Source organism: Camelus dromedarius, chromosome 11 (assembly GCF_036321535.1).
Source record: "Camelus dromedarius isolate mCamDro1 chromosome 11, mCamDro1.pat, whole genome shotgun sequence".
NCBI classification, from domain to species: Eukaryota; Metazoa; Chordata; class Mammalia; order Artiodactyla; family Camelidae; genus Camelus; species Camelus dromedarius.
Genome location: NC_087446.1, coordinates 40,440,670 through 40,461,712, shown reverse-complemented (window position 1 = coordinate 40,461,712; position 21,043 = coordinate 40,440,670). Strand labels below are relative to the sequence as shown.

General features: G+C 38.3%; 2 protein-coding genes across 4 annotated transcripts in view; one reads left to right on the top strand and one right to left on the bottom strand.

Annotated features, from left to right (window-relative positions):
• Positions 1 to 10: 10 nt before the first annotated feature.
• Positions 11 to 19,279, bottom strand: FBXO7 (F-box protein 7). Of its 2 annotated transcripts, none has more exons than XM_031462820.2 (9): positions 18,862 to 19,279; positions 14,735 to 15,029; positions 9,794 to 10,021; positions 8,272 to 8,413; positions 6,048 to 6,131; positions 4,069 to 4,164; positions 2,082 to 2,258; positions 1,712 to 1,749; positions 11 to 697 (listed from the first exon to the last, which is right to left on the bottom strand). In XM_031462820.2, exons 1-9 carry the CDS (start codon positions 19,167 to 19,169, stop codon positions 308 to 310), a joined length of 1,758 nt encoding a protein of 585 aa, XP_031318680.1. In that variant the 5' UTR covers positions 19,170 to 19,279; the 3' UTR covers positions 11 to 307. The 2 variants fall into 2 exon arrangements, with proteins under 2 accessions (XP_031318680.1, XP_031318681.1); XM_031462821.2 differs by lacking the exon at positions 18,862 to 19,279 and adding an exon at positions 18,641 to 18,782 and having other exon boundaries at positions 14,735 to 14,877.
• The window catches only part of BPIFC (BPI fold containing family C), a 47,611-nt gene continuing 45,817 nt past the window's right edge, over positions 19,250 to 21,043 (top strand). For both annotated transcript variants that reach the window (XM_010994180.3, XM_064491698.1), the window contains exon 1: positions 19,250 to 20,300. The gene's annotated coding sequence lies outside the window, so the exon portion shown is untranslated. The remainder of the gene's footprint in view (positions 20,301 to 21,043) is intronic.

The following is a 21,043-nucleotide window of genomic DNA, read 5'->3' as shown; positions in this document are numbered from 1 at the left end:
GGCTGCTATGTAATTTACACTTGATTTTTTTTTTATTCTGGTGTAGAACACTATCAGTGAACAACCTTCATTCTAGAGGGAAATTCAGAAGAGAGATGACAGTAACCTGTTATTCCCAGGGCCAACCCTGTCATGCCCTTTGGGCCATGTCACCCCTGGAGCTTTAAATATATCTACCAAAAGGCTTCTGTGAGTGCATTTCTCACCACCACAATCAGAAAACACTAGAGATCAACACCCCAACAAGATGACACCTGTAGTTTTTTTTAAAAACCAGAACAAGCTCCAGAGTGAGATTACAAATCAGTCACATGAATGGCAGCCGGTTGTCAGTTGGCCGACCCCTGCTGGGTCTTAAGGGAAATCTGTCATTGGGGCCACCTCGCCCTGGCAAGATGGGATTAGGTCCTGGAAGTGGGCCAATTGGATCAAAACGTGGTCTGAGTGGAGGGAACTGGCTGGGTGTCTCCCCAGGCCCAGGGATGAGTGAATTGATTGGGTCCCCAACATAGGGAAGTGTTAGTCTTTCATCATATTCACCACCAATAATTCCTGGAGGAAGGAGAGAACTAGGAGGAAAAGGCCTGGGGTGCAATGGGTTGGGATAGAATGGAATGGGGTGGGGTGACGATGGCAGGAACATCACATGCCGCCCTCTCTGAGCTTCTTTTCTTTGTTTGTGCCTCTTCCTGTACAGCTATAGAAAAACAAGAACAAGATATGGTAAGTGAGTTGGCTGTTTCCCCCAAGTTCCAATTTGCTTTCATTGTATAGATCTATCTATACTTTTCCCACACTATGGAGGCAAAGAAACCAATGCACAGAAGAGAACTCTTACCAGTTTCTATCTTCATGAATAAGGTAGTAGCTGTGAATACAACGCCAAATGAACTATATTCTCTAACCACACTGCAACTGAGCAATTGTGACAACTTGGAGTAACGATACATCCAATAGAGGGATAACTGAGTGACATATACTCTCAAGACTGCATTCTAGAGCTCTCAAGCTGATGTGCAATTTTAAGTCAGCCTTTTTTGAAAGTAGAAAATTTAAATATTTGTTGAAAATATCATGCCACAAAATAGAAAAAGTTAAGGTACTGGTGGGGGGGGGGTAGGAGGGGCGGTCAGCACTTAAGTTCACTTTCTCACCTAAATTATGTCCCTAACAGATCACAATTTAAATAACAACACAAAAAGATGACTGTTTTAGAGGATGGAACATATTCCTAAAGAACAGTACTATGTATTTTGTACATATCTGAGGACTCTCACTGAAATTTATCTCTAGTCCTTCATCCCAAGTTTCTCAGTCCTCTCAATGTCTTTTATAGTAGGCATCTGCAAATAAAACGTTACTTATTCTATTCATAGCATACTATTTTAACTAGCTAAACAGATGAAGACTACTCCAGCACAAAAACAACTCTTTTTTTTTTTTACAATAGAAGAAGGAAGAATATTTTACATTAAGCAAAGGTAAAAATCATCATTGTGTTAAGATTTTTTTCCTGTGTAATTACAAGAAGATAAGGACTATTTATTTTACTATCAAGGTAAAAGTTGAAAACATTTTCATTTACTGAAAAATTAGCAATAAATTTGATTGTATTATATCATAATAAAAGTGGAAAATATGCCCTTCACGTATTAATTCACTAGTTATTTCTGTGCTATGAGCATTGGCCTTGATATTTAAAAATACTTACTTCTTTCCAGTCTGTGTCTCGACCTCTGACGGTACCATCTACAAAGAAAAAATAAAAAATAAAGATTTAAAAATGCTTTACTCATCTAGCATTAAGCCTGTCTTACTTCCATTTCCTATCCTGAAATAGTCTACTTGGTCTAATGCGCTATTTGTATTGGAGAGAACACAAAACTGAATGGGGAGAGTTTTCAGGACACAGGCAAAGGTATATAAAGCTTGGAATCCCTTTACAATAAGGCTATGTTATGATTAGTTCCTACTCTTAAAAAAAAAAAGAGCCTACAACTTAAAACTTCTGGGAAGCTGGGTAATTAAGACCTCAGTAAGAAAGAACCCTTTTCTTGTTAACATGTTATCATGGAAATCACCTCGAAAATCCCGCAGATATAAACACCTCCACAGAAGTTGGTCATTTGAGGCAATGAAGAGATCGTGACAAACTGCAGACAAAGAAAGGACAGAACGAACATCCAAAAGTCGGAAGATCCTTAGTTTCAGCTCCAGTGGGAGGACTACCAACCCAAATACATCTGGTAGGTTCAGTGCTAAAAGGAAAAAAAGAATAGGTATCACTAAGTAGAGAACATCCTCTTTTCCCCACATATTCAAACCAAAGTTGCCAACTTTCTAGAGAGATGATAAATTAGATGGTATTCTCAATTATCTAAGTATGTCATCTATAACAGAATTTTATCCCCAGGTTGACTATATTACTACTACTAACTCTAAGCCCCCAATTCCCTTTATGTTTTAGTAGAGAGACAAATTACTTCTTAATACAAATCAAACAAATAGCTATGACAATTTCTAAATACTAGCCAATGGACTGTTTTGTTTCAAGCAATATTCAGTGCAACAAAAAATTCTCTATTCAACTACAGAAAATGGTTAATTCATTGGCTTTTATATTTGGTTCCTAATGCTGCCACTTATTAGCTGTGTGCCTATGGATACGTTATTTAAATTCTAACTCAATTTTCTCATCTATAAAATAGGTTAATATTACCCACCTCACTGAGTTGAGAATTAAACATATAAATACATGTAGAGTGCTTAGAATAATGTTTGGTACATAATAAGCACTCAAGTGTTAGATTACTATTATTTGATGTCTAGTAAGCTGAAAAAAGGGGGGGGGGGAGGTAGATAAATTCAGAAGCAAAACCATAAAAGGAAAAGAATAATTTTTTCCAAAGTCAAATGAAAATTATTTTTTGATTATTAGCTCCTTTGAACATATGGGATACTATTTTCTACTAGCAAAGCTATAACCAAAATCCAACAAGGGGTTTTAAAATTCACATTATTTTCTTCCCTCACCACCAACCAAAGAAAACTACAGTTACAATAGCCTTGTACCATGTAACTTGAGACCTAAAAAAATTATTTTTCTACATACAGATAGCAGATAAAAGCCACATATCTATCTGCATAAATCTGAAATTATTTACCAGCTAAAAGACTGTGGTAGATTATGATTCTACTGTATCATTTTCTACCCTATAGTTAGACTTCCCCGTCCCACTACGATTAGGTTTGGCCATTTTGACTTACTTTGTCCAATGAAGTATGAGTGGAAGTGGTACATCATTTCTGAACAAAAACTTTAATAACCAACACAAGGTTAGGCCACTGGCCCTCTTTTCCCTGTGCCACAAGAAGTGCAAGTCCTGGGTCAGGACTACTCACTACTCCTTCAGCTAGAGCTAACCCACACACAACATGTAATGAGTGAGAGATACTTTAAGCCATGGAGATTTGAAAATATTTTTTACTACAACATAAGAGAAAGCTGACTAATACAAGGACATTGAGTTAATTATAAACCTCACTGAATTACAGTTTCATCACCTATAAAATGAGAATAAAATCTACTTCAAAGTTGTTAGCATTAAATAAGAATGCATGTGAAATATCCCAAGTACCTAGAAGAGTCCCAATAAATAGTTTTTTTTAAAAAGACCCAATTTACAAGCTATACATTATTTATATATGTATTTACTGAACACCTATTATGGGCCAGACCCTGTGCTAGGCCATGAGAATACAAAATGACATATTTCCTGTTTTCAAGGTATTCACAAACTTAGGTGGAAAGAAATCATATCAACAATTATGATACACTGGAAGAAGGGCTACAATAAAGATATGTGCAAAATGCAGTGGAAATAAAACAGGAAATGTATAGCAGTTAAGGAATTAACATTTAAGCTTAGTCTTAAAAGAGCAAAATTTTGACAGATTTATCAGTCTAGAGGAGGAGAAAAAAGGGAAGAGTCATATCTCATACTTAAACATGTGTAAACTTACTATTCTTTCTAGCCATTCAACCTGTGATGATTTATCATTTCTCACCTTGTCGGGTAAAAGCCAGAAGAGGATACACCAGCTGGTCTTTGAAGAGGCGAGAGAGCTTCTGAAGATCTTTGTATATCTTGGCTACATTTTCCCCTAGGATATTTTTTGAAATGAAAAATCAAAACACAAAATCAAGTGGAAAAACGAAATGGTGTCCTCTGCTTCTGCCAAACCAAATCAAAGTGGTAAGTTTTCACACATAATTCCTACATACACGAAACGAACCAAAGTCTCGATTAGAAGAAGTATACAGTGTGTGACTCTGAAAACTGAAACATCTTTAAACAATTTTTTCCCCTTCATGGACCTATTATAGAAGTAATTAGGAACTTACAAATAAAAGGGTAAATAACAGTGCCTAGTATATACCAGGTACTATACTATGAGCCACAATAAAAACTGATTAAGATGTCTTGTCAAATGAGCAGCATATTCCTACCCAATATAAAAAGTACATATTGAAAACAGTCAATTAATATAATCCATAAGCTTATAATCTAACAGTATTAACTTTCTTCCTCCCCTTTCATTTCCTTTTTCCTTATTTAACAGAAACCAGATCATCTGAGCTACAGTCCTATAAAAGTTGTTTTTGAAAAAAGGCTCAGGAGTAAAGTCTATTCTAATCATAAACTACACCGTTTATTAGCTCTGTGACCTTGAAGTAATTTAACTTTCTCTAGACCTGTTTCCTGATCTACAAAATGGGCATGATAACCTCTACTGTGTAGAATGTAGAGTGTATCTACTCCCGATAGCAAGGTCCTCCCTAATATAGAGATGAATATACAGTTTTTTAGCCAAGGAATTTCAAGTTTTTCTGGTGTTAATGGTAAGACCATCTTTACAGATTTATCAATCTAGTTCAGACATTCTCAACAGAAGCAATACTGTCCCCAACAGAGCAAAAATCCTAGCTATTACACTGGTTTGTAACCCTCCAAAGGGCCACAGTATAAAAAAACTATACAGTATATCCATGGAATTAAAATTTCATAGGGAGAATGATTTAGGGGGGAGAAATGTGTTGAAAGTCTCCTTAAGGGACTGATAATGAAAAAAGCGTTGAGAAACACTGGTCTAGTATGACATTAAATATTCAGAGACTTTTATTAATATGCACTCTGATGTCTCCTTTTCCTATCAGTTTTAGTTTATATAAATTCGTCTATCGGGGCCTGATCTCCCCTGGGAGCTAACAAGAATAAACCTCTAGGCTTCCAAAGGCAAAGATCTAGATCTAGGTAGCGTTCTCTTAAAAGACACTGGTGTAAATTCCATCACCCCACTATATAAACCACACCACTCCCTATCTGTATTTTAAGTTTACTATGAGAATAAAATGGAGTAACATCAGTAAAGGCACATGTCCAGCAAAAAACAAGCACTTGAAAGAAGTTAATTCCCTCTCCATCACATCTCTTCTCTTTCAACTACCTACCTGCCTTTGGGATTAACTGAAAAAGAAAAAAGAAATTTTGTCTTCTTTACATCTATTAATTTCATAGAATATAGCAAAACCATGCCTAGAATGAAAACTTTGGTAAAGTTTCAATCTTTGATACCAATGTATCAAATAACAACCAAGTTTATATAAGTTTAAGCAAACATTTTGAGTGTAGTTTTTCCTTCAATATTTTTCAATAATGAAATTGTATTGTGTGGTTTCCACAAACACAGATCCTCTCCATACTGGTTAAATACAATGCTAGAAAAATCCACAAAGATTAATTCAGAAATTATGAACCATCAATGGTATGTGAAGCATTACATACTATCATATAATGGCAATATAAATATAATTTAGCATTCCAAGACCCTCAGAAGAACAGGAAAACCAAAATTCTGTAACATTATCTTGAACTTCTTTAATCTTATTCAGAAACTGTAAGTCTTTTGAACATTACCTTCCTGTTTTTTTTTTAAAGTGTACCTCTCAAAGCTTCATCCCAAAAGTTACATCATGGTTATAGTACCTGATTCCTCTTTGCAAATAAAAGATTCTGGCAGCAGCTGCAGTCTTTTCACACTTCTAATCTCATTGTTGATTTTTAGTGTTGCTGTAAATAAGCAAAAGAAAGATGATGAAAAAGCTTTGTAATTTCATCAACTGCCTTCAATTTTTAGTATGGACTTGCATTCCCTTGCCCCCAATATACATGAAGGACACATTATACAAACAAACTGCTCTATGCTTATTTCTTTTCCTCACAGCAAAGTCCAAAGTGCAAACCTGCATCTCATTAAATCAAATCACTCTAAAACACCACTTTTAAAAACTACAGTAAGCACCTTTATATGAAATCCACTAACTATTACCAACAGCAGTTTATTAGTAGTTGAAAGATATGCAACAAGGTTAAAGGGAGACAGTTAAACACAGTGCAGTCATTATTTCTAATGAGGTCACTAAAAACTCCACTTTTTATTTAACCCTTGGCAAAGAGTCTTCCCTTGTTTATTAAAAGAATCCTTCCAGTTTTCACAGTATCATCTCTCTCTAGACCCAAAGGACTAATATTCTTGACATTGCCAGGGGGTTCATTTTTAATCATATATACAAAGGCACACTTCATCTCACTCCATGAAAGAGCCTGTGATGTGCCTGTGCACATGTCTTGGGTGAAGGAAAGATTTAAGGACACACTGCTCCTTTTCAAAGAACTAAGCCTGGAATAGCTGTCTGCCACCCAAGTCCACAAGTAGCTGATTTGCCAAGAATTAGTGAAGAACAAAACATCAAAAACTAAGACATTCAGCAGCTATTCTCTATGTTAAGTATCTTAAAACTAGTAAATAAAGGTTAGGATACACATGCTGTTAAAGTGCCTTTATAAGAAACTGAAGCCAAAATTACAACCTCACATTTATTATTCGGTAACTTCAACCATGCAAGTTATGATGTGATGTAGCAGAATATTAGATGAAGGCAGAAACTGCTGACTCTCTGTGAGTAAGAATGCCCAACTAAAGTTACATTTGCTAATTGTGATGAATTGTTGAAGAGACACTGCTGGGTCCCAGTGCCATCAAATAGTCACAAACTGACCAATGTGGAATACCACCAAAGCTGTTAAAGCTAAAATTTTGAGGCTCTTAAATAACATTTTAAAGAATCTAGTGATTACAAAGAAATAGAAGAAATTACATAAAAAGGGACCTAGAACTATTTTATTTCAAAGATCAAGGCAGTATAAGTCAGTGGCTTCCAAATAAATTTTAACAGAAAAAACATTTTCCAACAAAATCTTACTAGGGATCTCACTAAACAAAACAAACATGTTGCTGTTCAACGTTTAAGTAGCAACAGGGGTTCTATTAAGCCTCCTCTTTGCTTCCATCTCAGCAGAAACTAGTAGCTGAAGAACATCTTAAAACACTAAGCTAAGGCACATCAAAGCACCTGTCTTTGTGGTACAAAAGATGAGCATCAATGAAAAATAAAAAATGAAGTCATTCCAATCTTACCATACTATCTTACCTAGCTAAAAGGGTAAACCTCAAAAATCAAAACAGAACAAAAATGAAAGAGTCTAGTCACTCAAATGGATCTCCAGAATGTGTGACTGAACTATTCCACAGATCACTGGTAGTTGGTATAGATCTCTGTGTGGCCATCTGACCTAAAATGAAATACAAAAATGGAATGTATTCGTATCCCTTGACATTTCTAGTATGAAAGAGAACTAGAAAAAGAAATTCCATTCAGAGTGACTCTTGAGGGTGTGGAGAAGTAGGGATAAAACACATATACCGAGACCTCAGAACCCTAACAAGTATTTGTGTTCAGAGATGCCAACCTAGATAAAAAGTGACCCCAGCTCAATCTCACCTCTCACCATCTCTCAGTTCAAAACCTGGGTTAGTAAAACAAAAATTAAAAAGCCATCCACCAGCATAAAGAAAAAGTACTCTTCAAAGAGTTCATACGTAATAAACTCATCTCACTCCTATTTATCACTAACTCCCCCGGAACAAAAATTACAAGGTTAAGAAAGCAAAAGTCCCAAGAGTGAAGGATGCTAGCCTAAACATCTGCCTTGCATTCTACAACCTTTCAGACCCATGTTATCAGTGGTCCCAGGATTAAACAAAGTTGAGAAAGACTCATAACTATATCATGATAGCCAATCACTGAAGTGGCTATAAAATGTCTGGAAAGAAACTTGTAAGTATTCATAAACCATGCCGTCCCATTACCATTTATGACGATGAGATTTCCCAAAGGCACACAGGTGAGAGCAGCAGAGCCGCCCTCACAGAGAGGATGTGTGTACTGCAGCTTATACACGCCCCCCGACCTCCAGTTCTCTGGCATGGACACAGCTTTGGCTTCAGTCCCCTGGGAATGAAATGAAATGGAAACAAATAATGAAGAAAGGTGTTACTCTCAAAAAGAATAAAAACCCAAGAGGCCTCTAACCTGTCTACAAATAAGCATTCCATACAGTCCCGGTAATAAAATTTACCAAATCATTAATATTTCTAGTAATAAAACTTTGATAGAAAACAATGTCACAATACATTATCCACCATCAACATTTTTGTGTAAATAGATAACAACAGAGATAGGGACTGATTTCTCTCATCAAAGATTTCTCTCTCTGCCTAGCAAAGCCGTATCATTATTCAAGACCCCAGCTCAAATACCACTTCCTTTGTGAAGCCTTTTTCAAAAAAAAAATCCTATTTGTCATTCCCTCTATTTTACCCTCTAACATTCTGTTTGTATTTCTATCGCCACATACTTCTATGATGTTATTTATCATAATACATTATAATAATATATATTTTCCTTGTATTTGTTTCTTTGCCCTACTTATGGACTCCTTGAGGACAAGGACTGTCCCAATGTCTTTATATTCTAATTCCTGACTCAGTGCATGGCATGGTGAACATATTTAATGATCACTGAATCTACGTCTTTGTTACCCATAGCGTGGCCCACAAACCAGCAGCATTGTTATTATGTGGGAATATGCTCACATAATATCTCAGGCTGCACCCCAGACTTACTAAAACAAAATCTGCATTTTAGTAAGATCCCCAGGTATGCTTATGTATGTTAAAGTTTTTAAAACTTCTAAATGTTCTCCTCTGTGAATCTTTGGCATCCTATAATTGTATTTGTTCCCCCTACAACTTAGCCAATACAGTATAATGGTTTATATACTTGTCTCTCTGTCTGACTCAGACTGTAAGCTACCTAAGAGCAGAGGCAAAGCACTGTACCTGCCACTGGCAGACATTTATCAAGTGGATAAGGAATGAATGAAAGAACGAACAAATGAAGGTAAGCAACTACAGCATAAGAACAAGGTCCCTCTTTCTAACGGAATCCTATTAAGTTACTGGCTCATAGAGCTATTAACAACAACAACAACAAAAATAACCTAGTGAGTCCTCTGTCTAGTCATGCCTAATCCACACCCACTGAGAACATTTTATCTACGTATTAGTATATGTAATCTTTTGGGTTCTTTAAAAACCATACTTGTCATTAATTCTATAGTACTAACTAAAAATGACAAGGAAATGAAGGAGAAAAAAAGAAGAAAAAGAGGGAAGGGAACAGTTACTGGCTGCCTATTGTATGCCCATCACTGTGTTCGGCACTTTACATTAACACCCAGATACATTTAATAAAGAAGTCTAGAGCACCACCTCTTTTCTAATGGGAAACTTAAACCCTAACATGTCTGTTTTCTGCCTGTACTCTTACCTGAGGTATGTAACCCGACTCCAACATGAGAAGATGTATCGATACTATCAGGGCATCACTGGGGTTGGAGCAGTCAGCTGACTGATACAGGGTCTCTAATGAATGTGGCACTTGCCCTTCCACCGCTTCGCTGCAGAGCATTGGTTCTGAGGGATAGAAACCTGTGCCCTCTTCCATATCCACAACATCTTGAATTGACTCAGCTTCAAAATTCTGACTGGGCCCTGACTGAAAAAGATAACAAAAGTAATGAATTCATTAGACTCTCATTTTTTCACACTATATTTTGTATCCCAAAGTGAACTGAGATTAGTGCTCAGAGCCAAAGCACATTATTGGGTTCAGAAACAGGACACATTTTAAGCAAACTCTTCTAAACAAATGAGCCTGCAATCTGCTCCTCCATCCTGAATTCCTTATCTCCACTAATTCTGGCTGATATGCCAAAAACATGGAAATCATCCTCCACTTTCCTTTCTACCTTATAAAACCCCACCCTCAATCTGATCAGTCCTCAAAGTTCCACTGAATCTATCTCCTAAATATCTCTAAAATCTGCCCCTCCCTACTGCACTGGTACTTCAGACTCATTTAGCTCCTAATTTCCAGCAACAGCCTCCCCAGGTATCCCTTGACTCTTCTTCCTTGACTTCTAATACATTCCACCCACTGCTGCCAATTTTTTGACAGTAGAATTTGGTCATGTCTCAGCCTAAACTTGCCAGTATTTCCCCAATGCAGACAGTAGCATTGCCTTGGAATGTGACCCTAAGTGTTCTTAGGAAAAAAGAAGTCTGTAAGCAAGTAAGTTTGGGAAATGCTTCATGTTACAGCCACCCAACCTCACCCTCCACATTCACAAAATACATTTTGGCATTATAAAGCTCTGAGAAGCTCAGTAATAATAGTTAAGTGAGCATAACATTTAACCAAGAAACACTATCCTCCTCCTTCCTCAACACACAGTATCCCCATAACACTTACAATCTCATGAGACAAGTTTTTCATAAAAGACATGCTGAGAAATTCAGGCCTACGAAATAAAGTCCAAACTCCTAAACTTCTTAGCATTCAAGGCCCTTCATCACCTGATCCCTGACTCTGTATCAAATTCTGCAGTCCCTTCCTTCCCATTCTAGAATTCCCCACCCCTCCAGGTAATACAGACTACCTCTCTGCTTTGCCAAGGCCTTGATTACTGCAGGATGATTTTATTACACTGTATTGCAATTTTCTGATTACATGCCTATATCCTACCATGACCACAGGCCTAGAAAGGAACAGATCACATATCACCCATTTCTGTAACACCAGAATAGTACCTGGCACACAGTAAGTATTCGATAAATGTTTGTTGAACTGAAGGAAAATATCTTAAAATTTCGTGTTTTTGTTTTCAGTGTTTCCTAAATTGCACCATGCAAAAATTCTGTAAAATAGGCAAGACAGATGATGTCGCCTTTTTATACATGCTGTAATTTTGATTCCGATTAAATAACATAATCAATGTTACCAGCTAATAAAAATTTGAAATGTTATAGCCACCCAATGTTTGGACATCATATATTGCTTCAATAAGACTAGGTTACCTATATTAATTTTGCTCAGAAAGACTGTTTCCTAGGTATGTGCTCAACTCTTAATGCAAAGCACATGTTTCTTCTTTTTAAGTTCGTATTTTCATTAGAAAAGGAGCAGAGGAAATTAATCCAAATTCGGAAAAGATCCAGATTCACTTGTTAAAACCTAGAGGCCAATGACCATCCACACTATCTAAAAACACGGCTCTGACATATTTTTGAGCAAGGAGAAACTATTTATTAAAACAACTTAACACCCAACTACATTATGAATTACAGGCATACCTTGGAGATATTGCAGGTTGGGTTCCAGACCACTGCAATAAAGTGAATACCGCAATACAGCAGGGTCACACAAATTTTTTGGTTTCCCAGTGTATATAAAAGTTATATTTACACTATATTGTAGTTATTAAGTGTACAATAGCATGTCTAGACAATGTATATAACCTTATTTTTAAAATATCTTATTACTAAGAAATGCTTACCAACATGTGAGCCTTCAGTGAGCTGTAACCTTTTTGCTGTAGTAACATCAAGATCACTAATCATGGATCATAACAGATATAATAATGAAAAAGTCTGAACTATTCTGAGAATTACCAAAATGTGACACAGAGACAGAAGCGAGCAAATGCTTTTGGAAAAATGGCACCAACAGACTTGCTCAATGCACTGTTGCCACAGACCTTCAGTTTGTGAAAAACACACTATCTAAGTGCAGTAAAACGAGGTATGCCTGTATATATGCTCTTGCTTCTTGTGCCTAACTTTTGGCCATTTACTACTTACTGACAGTTGTGTGGGAGAGAATACATGTGAGGGAAATCTATTAGAAGGTTACCCTAGACTGATAATGACATGGGAGGAAGATACCAGAATCCCCTGGTGAGCTTATCAAACCTCACACCCACTCGAAGAGAACCACTGACATTCTCTGGGCCATCCTGATATGATATACTTACCATACTCTTCATGTATGTGGAAATGAAAAAAAAAAAGTTTAGCACCACCTCTCTAAATAGATCATTTGTCGTATGTCATTTACAAGTGAGTGGAACAAGTTGACTATAAAGCAATTTACAGCTAATATTAGGATCTGATACCATGTTATGCGTTTCTCATTGAAGATTCAACAGGTACTAGATGAATTCCCAAATATAATGAAATAAGAAAATTAATTTACACTTAATCAGAAGAGCAAAATTTTCCTACTGTTTCAAATATTACCCACCTATTTTTCTTTTCCAATGCCCCATTCTACGTCTAATTGACAAATCATACTGTTTCAAGTGCTTAAAGCATTATTTATGAGATTTCAAGCTCAGTTTCCACACTAAAAAATTTCTACCCTATAGTCTTAGAATACAAAACAACATACTTTTAGAACTGAAATTATTAACTTGAGTCAATATTAATGTCTCAAAATTCTCCAAAAGGAAACTAGTGAAGTAACTATCATATACCCTATGAAAAATTCCATCTTAATGATTTTAAGAGTACACAGAAATAAAGGGAATGGGTCCTTCTATCAGAATCTCTGAATGAGTCTATCAGCAGAAAAAATTCAGAAATGTAATTTAAATATCTGGCTAAATACTCTTACTCATTCCCTAGATTACCTCTATGAGACAGAAGCTCAGAGATACATAATGAGTCCTGGGGGAAAAAAATTCACAAAAATACTTTGAGGTTTATAAAATCTTTTTTAATGTAATCTCTCTGGATACTATTACTAAAAACCTAAACATAGATGATTTTTATAATTTACCAATCAGTTAAAAAGTATTTTTTAATATCTGTCTACACTTAACATGATAGGCACAGTGAATACTTATATTTAAGGCCCACAAAAAAAATTAAGTTGAAGTGATAAGTATACACACACAAAACTAACAAGATGGCATATGTATTGGTATGAAAATATTAAGTAATAAAGTGATTATTTGTGCCATACAAGAAATCAAAAGGAAGGATAATAAATAATGAAGTGTTTACAAGGCAATAATCAACAAAAAGAAATTGAAGGAAACCATTGGGCTGTGGTTGGCAAGGCCTTGGAAGGTGGGCAGAGATGTAGACAGGAGAGGGAGGAAAGGTAGTGGGTTCCAGGCTGGGAGAACAGCGAGGGCAAAGAGCGAAGCAGTCACTAAGTTGTGTGTGCATGTGCACATGCGAATAGGTGAATGTGCTGCTGCAAGATAGAAAATGAGGAGGAGTCCAGTCCAGTCTAACTGGAGGTGATAGTTTACAGGAGGGAAGAGCAGAAACTAGCTCCAGAAAGGTTGTGGGCTACCTTTCAGAAAGCCTTAAAAATTAGGTTCAGGAGAACAGACAACATTCTCCTCCTCTGTGACATGAACTAGAGATATCTGGTCTTTTTCAGTTCAAAAGTTATGAGCCCAGGTGTATCCATGACACAGAGTTACTAGGGAGCAGAGGAATAACATAATCAAAAATGTGCAGAGAGAAGATGAACCCACAAAAGTAGACTGAAAAACACACACTGGAAGCCTGAAATGGAAAGGAAAAACGGACAAAGCCTGTTAAGGGGCTGGATATAAGGAATCAAAAATCATTCCAAGGTTTTACGCTCTGCCATTGACAGAGAAGGTCACCGATTCAGGAAGAAGAAACCATCAGTGCACATATTTTCAAACTTATGTTAGCATCTAGAGTCTGAGGTGACAATTTTTAAATTCAGGTATAAATGCCCTGCAAATCATTTGGAAATAAGTGAACTATACATAGCCTTAGTGAGTGGAGTAGACCAGAGAAACAAAGCTGGGAATCATGAGGTTAGAGGCAACAACAGAAGGCAAGGGATTATACATCTGAAGGAGTGGGTGTGTAAACAAAATAAATATGTAAAAACTGGATTCTTCAAATGCCAGACCTATGTTGGTCCAGGCATTTAGCAGTTTAAAAAAATGTTTTCTAAGAGAACCCTAGTGCACTATTGGTGGGAATGTACATTAGTGCAGCCACTACAGAAAACAGTATGGAGGCTTCTCAAAACATTAAAAAAACTACTATGTATAAAATAAATAAACAGCAAGGATATATTGTACAGCATAGGGAAATATAACCATTATTTTATAATAACTTTAAATGGAGTATAATCTATTAAAAAAACTGAATCACTATGCTGTATACCCAAAACTAATATACTGTAATAAACTGTAATCAACTATACATCAATAAAAAGAAAAGAAAAGTAATTAAAATAAAAATAAATTTTCCATAAGAATATTATCTGCATTCTACTAATGATAATTATCCCGACTGGCACAGAATTCAATTGAGCTATTCAGTATGATTTATCAACTACTCTATTTCTTGTCTTGATATTAACACCTACCATACTGTCATCATTGCAGACATCAGATTTGGCTGCCTGTCCTTGGAATGAATCACTCAGTTGTTCATCCTGTATGCTGGATTGACTGGAGCTGGCGGCCAAAGAGGGTTGGTCATTATTCTGGAGTGAGGAATGCTCTGAATCTGTGGATGAAGGTAAGTTAGGTGCTGGAATGGCATCTTCAAGAACCAAACATATCAAGTCCCCAGAAACAATCCCATATGAAGCCAAGGTCTCTTCATCTCCAGTGAGGGCATCCTTGTTGTTCAATGTAATTGCAAACCGGGTATCAGAACTGCCAAGAAAGACGGATAAGGATAGTAAGAGCTACCTACTACCATTACCCTCAATAATACATTCGGAACATATATAACGTACACTGTATGACCCAGCAGAACTAAGTAATCAAAACAAAACAAAACAAAAATAAGAAGAAAGCCAAATCTTGGAAAAAACTATCAAAATTATTTGTTCTTATCACCAAATACCTAGGTTATAGATTCTAGCGGGGGGGATAGGATTAGCATTTTCTATCGTTAATCCATGTTTCCATCACGTCTAAAACACATAGTTTTTTATATTTTGTCATCTTCAAAATAGGGATGCTTCTTTTTTTATAGTCTTCTTTTTTTTTTTAACTTTTGCCGGGGGGAGGAAATCATTTATTTTTAGAGGACATCCTGGGCATTAAACTCAGGGCCTCGTACATGCTAAGCATGTGGGGATGCTTCTTAAAATCGATGACATATCACAACTTTAATGGACAGCATTTTTTCATTTAGTGTGATGTAAGGACGTGCATTTTAGGATTGATGGCAAATGAGATTCAAGGAAATAGTTTTTTTTAATATATAAATTATATCACATCATTCCTTTGCTGAAAATCCTCCAATGGCTTCTATTTGACCTTGGAATAGAATCCTTAACACGGCCTCCAAAGCCCAACATTTGACCCCTACCTACTTCTCCTACCTCATCAATCCTCTCACTCACTCTTCTCTGTTCACATGAGCTTTCTATTCACTCCGCAAAAACAGATCAACCTCACTGCAGCCTCTGGGCCTCTGCGTTTGCTCTTCAAGCCCTTTAAATGACTGACTCTTTCTCACTATCCAGGTCTCAACCCAAATGTCACCTCTTCAGAGATGCCTTCCATCCAGCCTCCATCACTCTATTCCATTCTCATGTTTTATTTTCATTATAATACCAATATTAGAAAATATCATATTTATTTGCTTATCATCTCTCTTCCCCACCTCTACCACAAGAATTTAAGTTTCATAAGATTGGCTACCTTGTCTGTCTAATTCAAAACTGTATCTCCAGCACCTGGCAAAAAGAAGTATTTGTGGAATAGACACAACCCATAAACATTAGATGGAAAAATCCAGATGAGGCTGGAATCAGGGCTACCCTTCAATATCCTTCCAGGATAGTTAGCTTTTGGCGGTTCCAAAGTACTAGACCTATGTCCTAAATGAATATTCATAATCACAAAAAGTTAGATGAGTGCATGTAGATGGCTGGGTATAAATTCATCCGTCCTACTGATAAGTTCATCCTCCTTACTGATGACCAGTTATGATGTCTTTTACATGGAAGACAAAACAAATCCAAAAACCCAGTGCTAAACTAGCTAAGAGTTCAAATTAGTCAGAAGCAATGAACCCTGACTCTTTCTGCAGCACAGATTATCTGACCTTGAGAGAATAACTGTCATTTCATCACATAATGGTAAGGAATAATTAACAAACCATTGTAGAACATTTTATAAGATATTTACACTCAGTAATGCTGACTTCATTAACTTTTTGAGAGGTTAACAAAGGATGAAGTCCTCTGAAAATCATGTTCTGTTTATTTGTTCTTACAATGCTACATTTTCAAAAGTGCTCCCAATAATTCATTTATGTTTTTCTTCTGCATGTAAATACATTTTTTCTTACCAATTAAAGTGTCTTTGATAGAGAAATTACTGAAGTTTTAGAAACTACTCTTGCTTATTAGAAAAAAAGTAGCCATGCTTCTGTTTTCAAATGTTTTGATAAAATGTTGAAAACCTGCCAACTACCCTGAAAAACACCATCCCATTTTTAACAGGAAAAAAAAAAAACCACCTCAAATTAACTACGTGTTTATGGATCATTTGTCACAGCAAAAGTTTTGTTTTTTTCATTGTATTTAGTATAATGTCTATTCAATATCTATTCATAAAAAAGGTAAAGGACTGTCTGCTTAATAAAATGTAGGCATTCCCTCTCCCTTTAGGAAAAAGGAAGAGCTATTTCTGAAGTAATATATGGTTTTCCAGGAGAAGGGTTAAAAAATGGACTTGTTTTCGGAAACTGAAAAAAAATGAACTTCATCAGGGAATGCCATCCTAGAAACTCCAGGCCTTCGAAAATTATTTTATGGCAAACCCAGATCCACTTGCTCAGCAAAGACACTTAAAAAGTAATAATGTCATATGGACACATTTTAAAACTGTCCATTTATTAAAAATGAACACACTCAGAATGAATTTACTTTCACAAGCTGAAGCTTACATTCCTTCCAGTTAACCAGCCTCAACTGTAAAAACAAACCTGAAAGAGAAACTAACTTGAGTTCCTGGGTAAACAAAGTGTCATATTCGGTTTCACATCCTTTCCAGACTGTCCCGCCTAATTGAAAAATAATAATAATAAAACATATATACATATATGTATGAAAATACCTTAAAAAGAGAAGTAACTTTTTAGCAGATACAAATTATTATATATAAAATAAACAAGGTCCTACTTTATAGCACAGGGTGCTATAACCTGTAATAAACCATAATGTAAAAGAACATGAAAAAGAATATACATGTATAACTGAATCACTTTGCTGTACACCAGAAACTAACACAACATTGTAAATCTATACTTAAAAAAAATTTTTTTAAAGAGAAGTTCATTTTTGTTCAATACCAAGGAAAAAACAATAGGCACATCAATTAATATAATGTTTAAAAGGAGTTATGTCAATCCTCATTTCCTGTTTTTACTTTTTTAATTTGGAAGAAAACAGGCTTACTTTTTAACATAATAATGTCTTAACCTGAAAAATGAAAGAGAGATTCATAATATGCCCTCATTTTACTGAATTCACTGAAAATAAAATGTAAGTTTATAAAAGTCTTATGAAAGGAGTCACTTAATTAACAGAAAGATTTCTTTTGAATAATTCACCTAAAAAGCCCCAGGGAACTTCATCTTTTGTATTTTTCTCAGCACAAATTTCAAATTCGCTAGCTCAGTATTTGAAGAGGACCACCTGACTTCTGTTCTTCTACTCCCAAATAATTGTCCCCAGAATCTCTTTTGGAAAGAAAGCAGCCTCCTGCAGCCCCATAAATTAATAACAATTTGATCCATTATCTCTCAGTGTCACTGCCCCCAAAGTGCAAGATCTCCAGGGACATCATAAGCCAACGTTTACCTTAGTTTTTAGCTTAAAAAGAAAAAGGCGCAACATCTACCCCGGGAAAATAAAATTATTTAAAACAGACCGACACACTGCATTTTGTAAAACTTTGCAGTGGGGAAGGCAAAGTGCTCACCGCGGCGCCTAGTAAGTCAGCACTTAACGGAGTCTTGAGGTTACTGCAGCCTCACCGCAGAGGTACAAGTTACAGGTGGTCTTGGATGGAGGGCGGGTTTCTAACCTCTTCCAGTACTTTCCAAACTTTTTCACTGAAATGCTCTGACAGCTGGAGAGCTGGAGATGGTGAACTTAAAATTAATTAAATTGCTGAAAGCCTGGAAAGGTTTAACCCAAGACAAGCCCATAATTTCCAACTCTACATTTCAAAAGGCGTGAGAATTTTGCATCCTAGCCTATCGCCTGGGTTCGTTCACTGCAAAAGCGGAAGCGAAGGCTCACCCTGGAGGGGATCGGAGCCTCCGGGCCGCTGGGCCATGATCTCCCAGAGCCGGAACCCGGTGAGCTGCACCCCAGTGCCTGCTCGCGTCACAGTCCCAGGGGCGCGGGCCCCGTGACAACGCGCTCCCTGCCCGGCCACACGTGACGGCCCGGGGCGTGCCCGCGCCACCCGGCCCTCCTCCAGGGCCCGCGGCGTGCCCCCGCCTCTCCGTGGCGCGTACCTGTACCCCCAGGTGGGTAGCAGGGCCTGGCTCAGGTACGCGCGCAGCTGCCCCAGCGTCGGCTCCGCTCCTGGCACCTCCAGAGGCCAGGTCCGCTTCTGAAGCCGGACCCGCAGCTTCATGGCGGCGGCAAGAGGCCCCAGTGGCCCGGACCCCGAGGCGGCGACGGTGACGACGGAGCAGTCGGGCAGCTCCCGCTCAAGCGGCGGCGGCCCCGGAACTGCGACTACCGGAGCTATGGGGATGCTGCGGAGTAATGGACCAGGCCTCGCCGCGGCAGCCGCTCTGCCTGCCGGTCTCTGGAACATGAGCGCTCCGCCCCTCTTTTGAGGGCGCCCCCTAGAGCCCACCCCGCGAGCGGGCGGCTGGCGGCCTGCGCGGAGCCAGGCCGCTCGGGAACTCGCGATCGATGACTCGGCATGCAGCGGCGCCCCTTGGGAGCGCGAGGAGCGCACTGCGCAGGCGCTGAGCTGCCGCGGGGCGCGGGTATCGCCGCTCTGCGGCCGCTGACTGTGTGCGCCTCTTTACAGTTGTGCATGGAGAGCGTTAGGGTTGGAAGGGATGCTGCAGACCGTACTGCTCACCACTCCGCAAAGCCCTGGTGTGCCTGGTTCTTACCCCATTTTCTTGTGGCGCCCAGCTCCAGCACCATCCGCTCTGAGAAACCAAGCCCGGGCTCTGGTAGTTTCCCCCTGTTAGAGCAAAATTTGTGTCGGAGAGTATATTAGTAATCTCTCGCTGCAAAACAGCCACCTCAAAGCTGAACAGATTAAGACAACAAACATTTATCGTCCCACAAGTTCCATAGGTCGGGAAATTGGGCACGGCTTGGTCTCGTGAGATTTAACTCAGTTGGTCAAGGCTGCAGTTACCTGAAATCTTGACTCGAGCCAGACGATCTAACTCACATGACTGCTGGCAGGAAGCCTCAGTTTTTCACTGCATGGACTTCCCCATGGGGCCACTTGAGTGTCCCAATGACATGGAATCTCGCTTCCCTCAGAGCAAGTAATCCCAGAGATACCAAGGCAGAAGCACAATGCCTTTAATGATCTAGCTTCAGAAGTCACATACCATCACTTCAGTTGTGGTCTACTGATCACAAAACTCTTCATTGTGGTAGAATCAACCCAAAGGCATGAGTACCAATAGACAGGGACCATTGGGGGCCGGGAGGAGACTGGCTACCACAGAGGGTCTGGCAATAATGATAACGATAACTTAGATGAGAAAGTATCATCAAGTTTCATCCTTGCATAATAGCTATTTTCCAAATCATTATAAAAGAGTTGATTAACGTTCCTCCCAATAGGTGGCAGTACTTGTCCACAGTCTGACCTTCGTTAAATAAACATTATTCATTAAATAAACATCAGCTTTGCGCCAGATATTATCCTAAGTGCTGAAAAGCCATGTTCCTACCTGTGCAGTGTGTGCAGGTAAGTGAATCACCTTCTTGTAGTAGAGCATTAAAAGTCTCCTGTTTACGATAGAGATAAGAACAGTCCTGGGGGTTGGGATACACAGGGAAGGATTGTTGTGTTGGTAGGGTTCTTTCGTGGCAAGCAATATGGGATTGAGGAAGGATGGCAGGACCAGGGTGGCTCAGTGTGGCCAGAGTGGATACAGTGGCTCAGTGAGGACAGAATGAGTATATCCCAGATAAAGAAAAGCCTTGAGCTAAACAAAGGATTTGAGACACATTCTAGAATGTATGCGAAGCCACTGAAGAGTTTTAAGCATGGGGATCTTTACCAGGGTTCTTAGTTCTGAGCAATAAAGCATAACTCTGACTAAGCAGAAAAGGAGCATATTCAAAAGGATACTGAATAGCTTGAGGAGTTCTGGGAGGGCTGGAGAAGTGACACCCGCTTAAGCTTCCGGGAGTGATGCCCAGATCCATGCTGAAGAACTGGCCTGATGAGGAAACTATCATGACTGGGACTGTTGCTGCCACCCCACCCCACACTGGAGGAAACTGCTGTCACTGCTGCCAGGAACCACTGGGGAATGGGTGCCACCTTCAAATGCCAATGTTTTTGCACCAGCAAAATGCCAAGCTTCCAAAAGAGCCTGTTATCTCACCTTGTTCTCTTCTAAATCAAAGGCTCAAAAGGACACATCTGTTTGAGGGAGACTGAACCCTGGCTGCAAAGGAGACTGAAATATAGGGTCTGAAATC